General features: G+C 48.0%; 1 protein-coding gene across 1 annotated transcript in view; it reads left to right on the forward strand.

Annotated features, from left to right (window-relative positions):
* Nucleotides 1-12,122, forward strand: part of LOC135272753 (uncharacterized) — a 31,935-nt gene extending 19,813 nt beyond the window's left edge. Inside the window, exon 7 of the mRNA XM_064371344.1 lies at nucleotides 11,419-12,122. Within this exon, the coding sequence (XP_064227414.1) occupies nucleotides 11,419-11,448 (30 nt within the window). The 3' untranslated portion in view covers nucleotides 11,449-12,122. The remainder of the gene's footprint in view (nucleotides 1-11,418) is intronic.
* Nucleotides 12,123-13,140: the final 1,018 nt, after the last annotated feature.

The following is a 13,140-nucleotide window of genomic DNA, read 5'->3' on the forward strand; positions in this document are numbered from 1 at the left end:
TGGCTGCCTCAGCATCTCCAGGGACACATGGTAAAAATAAAATTTTCTGGCCCCTACCCAGACCTTCTAGTTTGGAATTTCTGGGAGGAAAGTCCAGGTGTCTGTATTCTTACACCTTTCCCCCAACCCCGGAGAAATGTAGAACTAACTCATTGAGAACCAAGAGGCTGGTGATGTGGAGAAAGAGGAAATGCCTCCCCCACATCCCTCTGATGTTTTCTGTAGCATCCTGCTAGTGCTTCCACTGCCTATGAGCTGCTCTGGAGTCCAGGCCACACCTGCCCTGGTGACTCTGTCCAGCATCCCTGCTGGGCCATTCGGAATGGACCCTGGGGCATCAAAGCTGCTGTATGGCTCTGAAGAACCCCTGTGTCTCTCCTTAATCACAAGGGTGTTGGGAAAAATGCTCATTCCATGTTTTTGTTCTGTATTTCACTGGCAGTCACTGAAGTCTTTGGTGGCTGTTCTGTGGAGTTTTCCAATGCCAAGGGGTCCCTCAGATACAACCGCTGCCCCAAAGGGACTAGAATGGAGCAAGCCTGGGAGTCAAGAGATGGCATCTCTCTTGAGGTTGAGCAGGCTGTTTTACCTCTCCCCATCGCAGTTTCTTTCACTGGAAAAGGAGGCACCCAGCCTGAACAATCTCTAAGGTCCTTCCAGCTTTACCTTTCTGTCTCTACTGGCTGTTTGAAGAATTGCAATGCTTGAAGAGTATAAAGTCGTAGATTCAGTGTAATATTTCATAGTGAAATATTTTAAATTCCGTGTTTTTTTCTTTGTATAACTTATCTTGGGGATGTTGGAAAGGATGAGGGAAAATACACAAATACACCCAACTCCAGCGAGCTCAGCTTGTGTGTGGACCTGCTGTTCACCATGCGCGACCATGCACAAGCTCTTTCATCCCTTGGTGGCGGCCAACCAAACTACACATGCTGTTCTTTGGCCTCAGAACAGTTTTTTTATGTTTTAAATCTGTAGCTTGGAATCAATGAATATTGTTCATGGGAATACTAGGAAGGTTGCGGGGACTGGAATCATTATTTCACATACTTACTTGCTTGTTTCCTGCTGAATTCAAGATTGCAGTGATATTCAAAAAAAAAAAAAAAGCTCCAATGTCAATTATTAATTTTGCTTGTAAGCTTTTGGGACCAGCCACACCCTGACACTTAAAAAATAATAATGAAATGTTAGTATAAGAAAAATTGCTAGCTGCCTATCCCAACCCTCTATCTTACTAACTGAACCTAATTCAAGGCACATTGCTACCTACACTGTAATAGTAGATTTTCCAGTCTCCTGTATGGTCAGGTAAGTTGTGGACGATGATAGAGATAAATTACTGTAAGCTATCATTTAAGGAAGTCTTTTTTTAAAAAAGTAAGAAAAGGATTCTTTTTTCCTTTCTACCTTCCTGCCTTCATTTCTCCTTCCTTCCCTTCTTCCTCCCTCCCTTCTTCCCAGAATGCAGTTGTAATGGCTAGAGTTCCAGTAGCCACTTTAGACCATAACATGGAAATCAAGCATTGAGGATGGCAAAGCAAAAAGCTAAAAGCCTGAGACACGATGACTGTGGGGCTGCCATCCCACCCCAGGACTGTCTCTCTTCAGGCATCTTTTATGTGAGAAAATAAATAAAGCCACTATTATCTTTTGTTTTACTTTTGCAGCTGGACCAAATTATAATGAATCCATATAGGTTCCAGGTGAGCTGGCTTAGATGATGAGAACCAAGGTCAAAGGCAAAGGGTAACCCTGATAAGCAAATGCCACAGCTGAGTTCCTCAGAGCAGTAGGCTTTTGCTATAACATAGCACAGGAAAGGAGTGATTTGAGAGGCAAATGGAGTTTGACATCCAGCTCTGCCTGAGACCGACTGTGATCTTGATCAACTGATTGTCTTGATTCTGGATTTCTTGATTTGTAAATTAGAGTAATAATAATCACCCCACTCATTGGCATTAAAGATCATATGTATTAGGTGTCTTGTTTAGTACCTTGCACACAGGTGGTGTTTAAAAGTAGTGGCTCTGTGTGTGCACAGGCACGTTGTGTGTCCACCTGGCCACAGACACCGTGCTATGCACTGGGGACATACTGAGGCATACGGTGTAGCCCCTGCTCTGAGGAGGCTTGCAGGGTACTGGGACATATCCAGATATGCAGCGTGTGTGTGCCTGCATGCTGTGACGCAGGCTTAGGAATGTGTCCCTAGCCTGTGTGCAGCGCCAGAGATTAAAGGATCTCATCTTGGAGTGGCGCTTCTTGGCCTTCACTCACATGGGCCTAGAGCTAGGGATACCTTCCTTCTCCTTTACTCCTTCTGTATCCTACCTGTTTTTATGGCCCATGGAAGTCCTTCCTCCTCCATAGATGCATCCAAGCTGGTCTGGCTATTCCGCAACATTTCCACTGAGCTTATTTCAAGCCCACACAGTTCAGGGCTTCACTTGTTCTCCTGCATGTGTGTCCTCTTCAGTTGGACCATAATCCTCTTGAAAGCAGAGGCCAGTTCTGATCATTCCTTTTTTTGTTGAAGGCACAGTAGGCACTCAGTGTTGTTATGGAGAAAGCTGAGTTTCACAGTTAAGAATATTTTTCTGTGTGAGAGCCCAGATCAGGCCTGCAGTCCTCTCTCTCCTATGGCTGCAGACAGTGTAATGAGGGAGAATGGAAAGAGAACAGGGAGGGTGGCTTGACCCCAGTTGCACATATAGCCCAGTCCACATTCTTGGCCCAGTGGGCGTCAGGGCAGCTGTGCCAGGCAGACACGGGAGCCTTTGTCTGACCCAAGTGGAAACTCCTGACTTCATGATTTGCATGCCTCCTCCTCCCAAAGTGCTGGGATTACAGATGTAAGCCACTGTGCCTGGCATTTTTTTTGTTTATTTTAATTTTTTTAGACAGGGTCTCACTTGTTGCCCAGGCTGGAGTGTGGCAGTGCAGTCTTGGTTCACTGTAGCCTCTGCCTCCCAGGCTCAAGTTGTGCACCTCCACACCCAGCTAATTGTTTGTATTTTATGTGGAGACAGAGTTCACCATGTTGCCCAGGCTGGGCTTGAACTCCTGGACTCAAGCAGTCTGCCCACCTCAGCCTCCTAAAGTGCTGAGATGACAGGTGTGAGCCACCACGCCTGGCCCATTTGACCTGTTTTGGAGTTGACGGTTAAGTGGCATTCAGTCAGTTCACATTGTCGCTGTCAGTGGCATCCATCCCCAGACGACTTCACCTTCTCGCACTGAAACTGTCTGCGTGAAACACCCACTCCGCCTTTGTCTCCCAGATGTTTGTGCCTCCTGCTGGTTGTGTGTTTTCACACATCAAGAGAGGACAATTAACATTTGAGCTAGAGCATCATTTGCTGTTGTCTGATGGGTGAGATTTTTGCTTGCATAGTCCATATTGTGATATGTTTTTGGGGCCCACAGGATTATTCTTCGTCATCTAAGATATCACTGACATTACTAAAACTTTATCTCCTTCAACTGACTACTGTTTATTCTTTGAAATAACCAGACACACACATTGTTTCAGTAATTTTTTCAGTTGGTCATTTGCATAGTGCAGTACTATGTGCGGTCACCTCCCCTCAAATGACCCATAGACAGTAAGAGTCTGTGAACAAACGTTATCACAGAAGAGACCAACCACATGTGGACATGGAGTGGGTCATTACAAGGTGGGGTAGTTAACCTGAACCCTAAGCTGACACAGACAGCAGAAGAAGCCACAATCCTTTAGAGAGAAAAAAATTACAAAATATCTTTTGTTACGAGAAACAGAGACCATCTACAGAGGATGTGATCTCATTGTTCAGCTCCCACTTATGAGTGAGAACATTTAATGTTTGGTTTTCTATTTCCTGTGTCAGTTTGCTGAGGATGATGACTTTCAGCTTCATCCCTGTCCCTGCAGAGGACGTGATCTCATACTCTTTTATGGCTGCATAGTATTCCATGGCATATATGTAGCACATTTTCTTTATCCAGTCTGCCACTGATGAGCATATGAATTGGTTCCATGTCTTTCCTGTTGTGAATTGGGGTTCAAAAAACATACATGGAGCAGATTATGCTAAGAGCAAGATGGTCCTCTGAGCAAAATGGAGCTCCAAGCATGATGGAGCTCAGAGCAGTTGGAGCTCTAGGTAAGATGGAGCTCAGAGCAATGTGAATCTCGGAGCAGATGTTGCACAGACTATAAGATGGAGTTCCAAGCGTATGTTCTCAGAGCAAGATGGAGCTCAGAGCAGACGGTGATCAGAGCAAGAAGGAGTTTCGAGTGATTGGAGTTCTGAGCAAGGTGGAACTCAGAGCAGATGGTGCTCAGAGCAAGATGGAGGCTGGGGTGATTGGAGCTCTGAGTAGATGGAGCTCAGAGCAGACGGAGCTCAGAGCGAGATGGAGCTCAGAGCAGATGGAGGTCAGAGCGAGATGGAGCTCTCAGCGAGATGGAGCTCTGAGCGAGATGGAGCTCAGAGTGAGATGGAGCTCAGAACGAGATGGAGCTCAGAGCAGACGGAGCTCTGAGCGAGATGGAGCTCAGATCAGACGGAGCTCAGAGCGAGATGGAGCTCAGAGCAGACGGAGCTCTGAGCGAGATGGAGCTCAGAGCAGACGGAGCTCTGAGCGAGATGGAGCTGAGAGCACACGGAGCTCAGAGCGGACGGAGCCCAGAGCAGATGGAGCTGAGAGTGAGATGGAGCTCAGAGCGAGATGGAGCTCAGAGCAGATGGAGCTCAGAGCGAGATGGAGCTCAGAGCAGATGGAGCTCAGAGCGAGATGGAGCTCAGAGCAGATGGAGCTCAGAGCGAGATGGAGCTCTGAGCAGATGGAGCTCTGAGCGAGATGGAGCTCAGAGCGAGATGGAGCTCAGAGTGAGATAGAGCTCTGAGCGAGATGGAGCTCAGAGCGAGATGGAGCTCTGAGCAGACGGAGCTCTGAGCGAGATGGAGCTCAGAGCAGATGGAGCTCTCAGCGAGATGGAGCTCAGAGCAGACGGAGCTCAGAGCAGATGGAGCTGAGAGCGAGATGGAGCTCAGAGCGAGATGGAGCTCAGAGCAGATGGAGCTCAGAGCGAGATGGAGCTCAGAGCAGATGGAGCTCAGAGCGAGATGGAGCTCTGAGCAGATGGAGCTCTGAGCGAGATGGAGCTCTGAGCTAGATGGAGCTCAGATCAGACGGAGCTCTGAGCGAGATGGAGCTCTCAGCGAGATGGAGCTCAGAGCAGACGGAACTCTGAGCGAGATGGAGCTCAGAGCAGACGGAGCTCAGAGCTAGATGAAGCTCTGAGCAGACGGAGCTCAGAGCAGATGGAGCTGAGAGCGAGATGGAGCTCTGAGTGAGATGGAGCTCAGAGCGAGATGGAGCTCAGAGCAGATGGAGCTCTGAGCGAGATGGAGCTCTGAGCGAGATGGAGCTCTGAGCGAGATGGAGCTCAGAGCAGATGGAGCTCAGAGCGAGATGGAGCTCAGAGTGATATCTCAGAGCAGATGGGGCTCAGAAGAGATGGAAGCTCAGAGCAGATGGAGCTCTGAGCAAGATGCAGCTCAGAGCAGATGGAACTCTGAGCAAGATGGAGCTCTGAGCGAGATGGAGCTCAGAGCAGTTGGGGCTCAGAGCGAGCTGGGGCTCAGAGCGAGCTGGGGTTCAGATCGATATGGAGCTCTGAGCGAGATGGGGCTCACAGCAAGATGGGGCTCAGAGCGAGATGGAGGTGAGAGCAAGATGGGGCTCAGAGCAGATGGGGCTCAGAGCGAGATGGGGCTCAGAGCGGTTGTAGCTCAGAGCAGTTGGAGCTCAGCGAGATGGGGCTCAGAGCGAGATGGAGCTCAGAGCAGATGGAGCTCAGATCGAGATGGGGCTCTGAGTGAGATGGGGCTCAGAGCAGTTGAGGCTCAGAGTGAGATGGGGCTCAGAGCAGTTGGGGCTCAGAGTGAGATGGGGCTCTGAGCGAGATGGGGCTCAGAGTGAGATGGGGCTCAGAGCAGATGGAGCTCAGAGCCAGATGGAGCTCTGAGTGAGATGGAGCTCAGAGCAGTTGGGGCTCAGAGCGAGCTGGGGCTCAGAGCGAGCTGGGGTTCAGAGCGAGATGGAGCTCTGAGTGAGATGGGGCTCACAGCGAGATGGGGCTCAGAGCGAGATGGAGGTGAGAGCAAGATGGGGCTCAGAGCAGATGGGGCTCAGAGCGAGATGGGGCTCAGAGCGGTTGTAGCTCAGAGCAGTTGGAACTCAGAGCGAGATGGGGCTCAGAGCGAGATGGAGCTCAGAGCGAGATGGAGCTCAGAGCGATATCTCAGAGCAGATGGGGCTCAGAAGAGATGGAAGCTCAGAGCAGATGGAGCTCTGAGCAAGATGCAGCTCAGAGCAGATGGAACTCTGAGCGAGATGGAGCTCAGAGCAGTTGGGGCTCAGAGCGAGCTGGGGCTCAGAGCGAGCTGGGGTTCAGATCGATATGGAGCTCTGAGCGAGATGGGGCTCACAGCGAGATGGGGCTCAGAGCGAGATGGAGGTGAGAGCAAGATGGGGCTCAGAGCAGATGGGGCTCAGAGCGAGATGGGGCTCAGAGCGGTTGTAGCTCAGAGCAGTTGGAACTCAGAGTGAGATGGGCCTCAGAGTGAGATGGAGCTCAGAGCAGATGGAGCTCAGATCGAGATGGGGCTCTGAGTGAGATGGGGCTCAGAGCAGTTGAGGCTCAGAGCGAGATGGGGCTCAGAGCAGTTGGGGCTCAGAGAGAGATGGGGCTCTGAGCGAGATGGGGCTCAGAGTGAGATGGGGCTCAGAGGAGATGGAGCTCAGAGCCAGATGGAGCTCTGAGCGAGATGGAGCTCAGAGCGAGATGGAGCTCTGAGCGAGATGGAGCTCAGAGCGAGATGGAACTCTGAGCGAGATCTCAGAGCAGATGGGGCTCAGAAGAGATGGAAGCTCAGAGCAGATGGAGCTCTGAGCGAGATGGAAGTCAGAGCAAGATGGGGCTCAGGGCAAGATGGGGCTCAGAGCAGATGGAGCTCTGAGCAAGATCTCAGCACATGGGGCTCACAAGAGATGGAGCTCAGAGCAAGATGGAGCTCAGCAGATGGAGCTCAGAGCAAGATGGAGCTCAGAGCAGATGGAGCTCTGAGCGAGATGGAGCTCAGAGCAGATGGAGCTCTGAGCGAGATGGAGCTCAGAGCAGATGGAGCTCTGAGCGAGATGGAGCTCAGAGCAGATGGAGCTCAGATCGAGATGGGGCTCTGAGCGAGATGGGGCTCTGAGCAAGATGGGGCTCAGAGCAGTTGAGGCTCAGAGCGAGATGGGGTGCAGAGCAGTTGGGACTCAGAGCGAGATGGGGCTCAGAGCGAGATGGGGCTCTGAGCGAGATGGGGCTCAGAGTGAGATGGGGCTCAGAGCAGATGGAGCTCAGAGCCAGATGGAGCTCTGAGCGAGATGGAGCTCAGAGCCAGATGGAGCTCTGAGCGAGATGGAGCTCAGAGCCAGATGGAGCTCTGAGCGAGATCTCAGAGCAGATGGGGCTCAGAAGAGATGGAGCTCTGAGCGAGATGGAGCTCAGAGCAGATGGAGTTCTGAGCGAGATGGAGCTCAGAGCGAGATGGGGCTCAGAGCAGTTGGGGCTCAGAGCGAGATTGCGCTCAGAGAGAGATGGGGCTGAGAGCTAGATGGGGCTCAGCGGTTGGAGCTCAGAGCAAGATGGAGCTCGGAACGGTTGGAGCTCAGAGCGAGATGGAGCTCTGAGCGAGATGGAACTCTGAGCGAGATGGAAGTCAGAGCGAGATGGGGCTCTGGGCGAGATGGGGCTCAGAGCAGATGGAGCTCTGAGCGAGATCTCAGCACATGGGGCTCAGAAGCGATGGAGCTCAGAGCAGATGGGGCTCTGAGGGAGATGGATCTCAGAGCAGATGGGGCTCTGAGCGAGATGGGGCTCAGCGAGATGGGGCTCAGAGCGAGATGGGGCTCAGAGCAGTTGGGGCTCTGAGGGAGATGGAGCTCAGACCCAGATCTCATAGCAGATGGGGCTCAGAAGAGATGGAGCTCATAGCAAGATGGAGCTCAAAGCAGATGGAGCTTTGAGCAAGATGTAACTCAGAGCAGATGGAACTCTGAGCAGATTAAGCTCAGACAAGAAGCAGCTCGATGCAAGATTGAATGTGGAGCTGATGTTCTTCTGTGTAAGATGGAGTACAGAGCAAGATGTAGTTCTGAATAAGATGGTGCTCAGAGAAGTTGGAGCTCTGATCAATAAGGAGCTGTGAGCAAGATGAAGCTTGGTGCAGATATTGCTTGGTTTTAGATGGAGCTCAGAGCAGATGGTGCTTAAAGCAGGATGGACCTCAGAGTGATTAGAGCTCCAAGCAAGATGGACCTTGGAGCTGAGGGAGCTTTGAGCAACATGGAACTCGGAGCTGATGTTGTTCAGAGTAAGAAGGAGTTCCAAGGAAATGGCACTCAGAGCAAGATGGATCTCGGATAAGATGTTCACAGTGAGATGGAGCTCTGAGCAGATCGTGCTTAGAGCTAGATAGAACTCTTGAGTAGATGGTGCTCAGAGCAAAATGAAGCTAGAAGTGGTTAGAGTTCTTAGCAAGATGGAGCTCCAAGCAGATGGTGCTCAGAGCAAGATGGATCTCAGAAAAGATGTTGTTCACAGTGAGATGGAGCTTCAAGCGGATGGTGCTCGGTGCAAGATGGAACTCCAGAGTAATTGGAGCTCTGAGCAAGATGGAGCATAGAGTAAATCGAACTCTGAGCAGATGGGGTTTAGAGCAGATGGTGCTCAGAGCATGATGGAGCTCTGAGCAAATTGTGCCCAGAACAAGATGGAACTCAGCTTAGTCAGAGCTCTGCGGAAGACAAAGCTCAGAGTAGATGGTGCTCAGAGCAAGATGGAGCTCTGAGCATATAATACAGCAAGATGGAGTTTAGAGTGATTAGAGCTCAGAAAAGATGGAGTTCACAGAAATTGCTTCCAAGCAGATGGTAATCAGAGCAATCTAGAGCTCCAAGTAGATGGTGCTCAAGGCAAGATGAACCTCAGAATGATCAGAACTCCAAGAAAAATTAAGCTCTGTGCAGATGGCACTTAAAGCAAGATAGAGGTCAGAGTGATTGGAGCTCTGAGCAAGATGGAGCTAGGAGGAGGTAGAGCTTTGAGCAAGAAGTACCTCCAAGTAAGATGGAGCTTGTAGAAGTTGTTTCCTGGTGTAAGATGGAGCTCAGAGCAAGATGGAGCTTGGAGTGATTGGAACTGTGAACATTGCTCTGAGCCATTGGAACTCTGAGCAAGATGGATCTCTGAACAAGAAGGAGCTCTAAGCAAGATGGAGCTTGGAATAGACATTGCTTGGTTTTAGATGGAGCTTAGAGTGATTAGAGCTCCACAGAAGATGGAGCTCAGAGTAGACAGAGCTCTGAACAAAAAGGAGCTTCAAGCAAAGTGGAACTCGGAGCAGATGTTGCTTGGTGTAAGGTGGAGCTCAGGGCAGATGGTGCTCAGAGCAAGATGGAGCTCAGAGAACATGCTGCTCACAGTAGTAAGGTGGAGCCTTGAGCAGATAGATGGTGCTTAGAGCAAAATGGAGCTGGAAGTGACTGGAAATCTCAGCAAGGTGGACCTAGGAGAAGATGGAGCTCTGAGCAGAGGGTGCTCAGAGCAAGATAGAGTTTGGAGTGATTGGAGCTCTGAGAAAGATGGAGCTTGGAGCAAATGCAACTCCAAGTAGATGAAACTCTGAGCAGATGGTGCTCAGACCAAAATGGAGCTCAGAGTGATGGGAGCTCTAAGCAAGATGAGCTCAGAGCAGATGGAGCTTCAAGCAGATGGTGTTCAGAGGAAGATGGAGCTTGAAGTAATTGAAGTTTCAAAGCAGATGGAGCTCAGATCAGATAGACCTCTGAGCAACAAGGAGCTCCAAGCAAGATGGATCTTGGAACAGATGTTGCTGGTATAAGATGGACCTCAGAGCAGATAGTGCTTAGAGTAAGAGGCAGCTCGCAGTGATTGGCACTCTGAACATTGCTCTGAACAATTGGAGCTCTGAGCAAGATGTAGCTTGGAGTAGATAGAGCTCTGAGCAAAAATGAGCTCTAAGCAAGGTGGAGTTTGGAGGAGATGTTGCTAGGTTTTGGAGTTCAGAGTAAAATGGAGCCCATAGTGATTATAGATCCAAGCAAGGTGGAGCTCAGAGCACATGTTGCTCAGAGTAAGATGAGCTCCGACCAGATAGTGCTCAGACCAAATGGAGTTGGGAGTGATTGAAGCTTCCAGCATGATGGAGCATAGAGTGATTAGAACTCCCAGCAAGATGGAGCTCAGAGTAAATGGATCTCCGACTAGATGAAGCTCTGAGTAAGATAAATGTCTATGCAGATGGTGTTCAGAGAAAGATAGTGCTTGGAGTGATTGGAGCTCTGAGCAAGATGGAACTTGGAGCACGTGGAGCTTGGAATAAATAGAGCTTGAAGCAAGAAGGACCTCCAAGCAAGATGGAGCTTGCAGCAGATGTTGCTCGGTGTAAGATGGAACTCAGAAACATGCTCACAGCAAGATTGAGCTGAGTGATTGGCACGTCAAACATAGCTCTGAGCCATTGGAATTTGGAGTAGATCGTGCTCAGAGCAAGATGGTGCTCAGAGTGATTGGAGCTCCGAGCAAGCTGGAGCTTGGAGAAGATGGAGCTCAGAAAGATGATGCTTAGAGTAAGACGGAGCTCCGAGCAGATGATGCTCAGAGCAAAATGGAGCTCAGAGTGATTGGAGCTCCAAGCCAGCTGGAGCTCAGAGCAGATGGACTTGGAAAAGAGACACATCATTTGTGCTATATTTCATTCATTCATGATGACTTTTTAAACAGCACACACATTATTTAGACATCATTTGGGAAAAATATAAACACTCAGCATTTATCTTTTGCAGTCTTACAGAAGGAAATTCTAGCAGATTTTATTACCAAACTTCTAGGGAAGGAACAGACCAGATGTTTATTGGCCACATATACCATGATGTCAGTCCTAGAATCACCTTGCAATGGAAAGTTTAATAACAGTTTAGGTCTCAACAGAATACATAATCCAAGAGAAGACTTAAGGATTCCTACATCAAGCTCATTATCTTCAAATATCAGAATGGAGAACTACTTGTCAAAGGTTAGTTACAGTATCTCTTTTCTTTAGTTTTCAGATTTCTTACATAATTCTTGTATTTTTTTGTTAACAGATCAGAACAACTCCAGGAGCATAGTAGAGATCTTATAGACCAGGCCTCTCATCTTTGGTAAAAGGGATATTAAGAATTGGCTCTGCTGGGGTGTCACCTTGTGTTCATTCTCAGAGCTCTTCCCTTTCCTGGGACCCCTGGCCTCTATCTTCTTTCTCCTTTTTGAGCCTTGCTCTCTGAATCTTCTGTTTATTTCCTCCCATCTAGAAACCATCAAGACTTCAAATGGTCTTGTGATGAGGATATCAACCTCTTTCCCTCCAGGACAACCAAGTCCCTATATGTCTCCTCTGGACAGCACAAGTGAAATCTAAGAGACAACAATCATCAAAACCTCCTCACCATGACAGCACACAAGGAGGAAGGACCCTGAAGACCCCCGATACCCCTTTTCAGCAGGAAGTAGCTACAGAGAATGATGTCTGTCCCATCTCCCAAAAGGTTTCTGGGTCCCAACCACTTGAGGGAGAAATGTAAGAGTAGACAGATATGAGCAGGCACAAGGAGGAGGTACCCATGCTGGAAAGAATCCCCCAGAACACCTCTTTGGATGCTCAGGACTCCATCTTTGAACTGTCAGAATGTTGGTAACTAGATCATGATAAGGAAAAAAACAAAGGGGAATTCCTGAGAGCTGAGCAAGCACAATGAGTACAAAATTGACTGCTATACCTTCCTGGGGTGGTGGTAATACGCAGTGCCACCATTAGGTAGGAGTCGTATTGATTAATGTTTCCCATGCATTAGCACAGTAAGGGAGGATCCCCCAAACTTTGATGAGAACTGGGCAAAGAAATAAGTGAGACAATAGAAGATAACAATGCAGAATGTCGTGGGGATGTTTCCAGCAGGGTCAGCCCCCTCCTGTCTTGGAGTGTATTTGTACTTTCCCAATAAAACTTTTCTTTATTTACAAATTGGTCTTTTGTGTAAATTCTTTCTTCCACGAAGACAACCAAGGATTGCCCGGGTAACATCTTCATGTGACTTCACTCATAGTAAGAGTCTATTTCTGGGCATCTCAAAGTGAATCCAATAATGAAAAGGAGTATCAGTTACAATGAAAAAATAGTTCAACTATGGTTGACTTACTAAGAAACTTATCTAGGGTTTGACTGTTGACAACTGGGTGAAAATCACAAAAGCCAAGTGCAGTAATGCACAACTGTAGTCCCGGCTACTCCAGAGGCTGAGGCAGAAAGATCTCTTAAGTCCAGGAGTTCAAGGATGTACTGTGAAATGATGGTGCCAGTGAACAGCCACTGCACCCTATCACTGCAGCCTGGGCAACAGTTTGACCCTGTCTCTTGAAAATACTACAATTATAAAACATTTGTTTTAACAAAAATAAATTGTAACTTTTTTGTCTCATTGTTATTTTAAAAATTCAGTCAATGCACTTTAACTTACAGTTTTGATGGTGTTTTTATGATCTCAACGCCCAGAAAACTAATATAAGCCCATGTTAAATGAGGCCTCAGACTTCTTTCTTTACCTGGGTTCATATACTAGCACATCATAAAAAAGCAAATCTAATGTTTTTAGGAAAGCATTGCAGCAGATAAAAGAACAAATTCAATGGTTGTTCTAATACATAAATTACAAACTCCCTGCTAGTTGATTTAAAAAATCATATTGCTTTGTGTTATTTCTTTACAAAAATGATATGATGAGAGTTTAAGTGCTTTAGAGTCATGAAATTTTGCCACTGGGTGGGAAAAGAAAATGAAAACTTCTGTAAATTAAGCATGATGAAAATGTAAATGTTCTTGGTTTTTGCCAGCAAAATTAGTTAGCATGTCATTTTACAAGATGACAATGAATAGTATACAAATGAAGATTTATAGTTTGACAAGTCATGTTAGGCTTAATACATGATTCAAAATTATTCTGTCAAGATAGAAAGGTGTGATTCCATAATCACTGTAG

This window comes from Aotus nancymaae, unplaced genomic scaffold (genome assembly GCF_030222135.1).
Source record: "Aotus nancymaae isolate 86718 unplaced genomic scaffold, 86718_ANA_hifiasm-v0.15.2.pri h1tg000131l, whole genome shotgun sequence".
NCBI lineage: Eukaryota > Metazoa > Chordata > Mammalia > Primates > Aotidae > Aotus > Aotus nancymaae.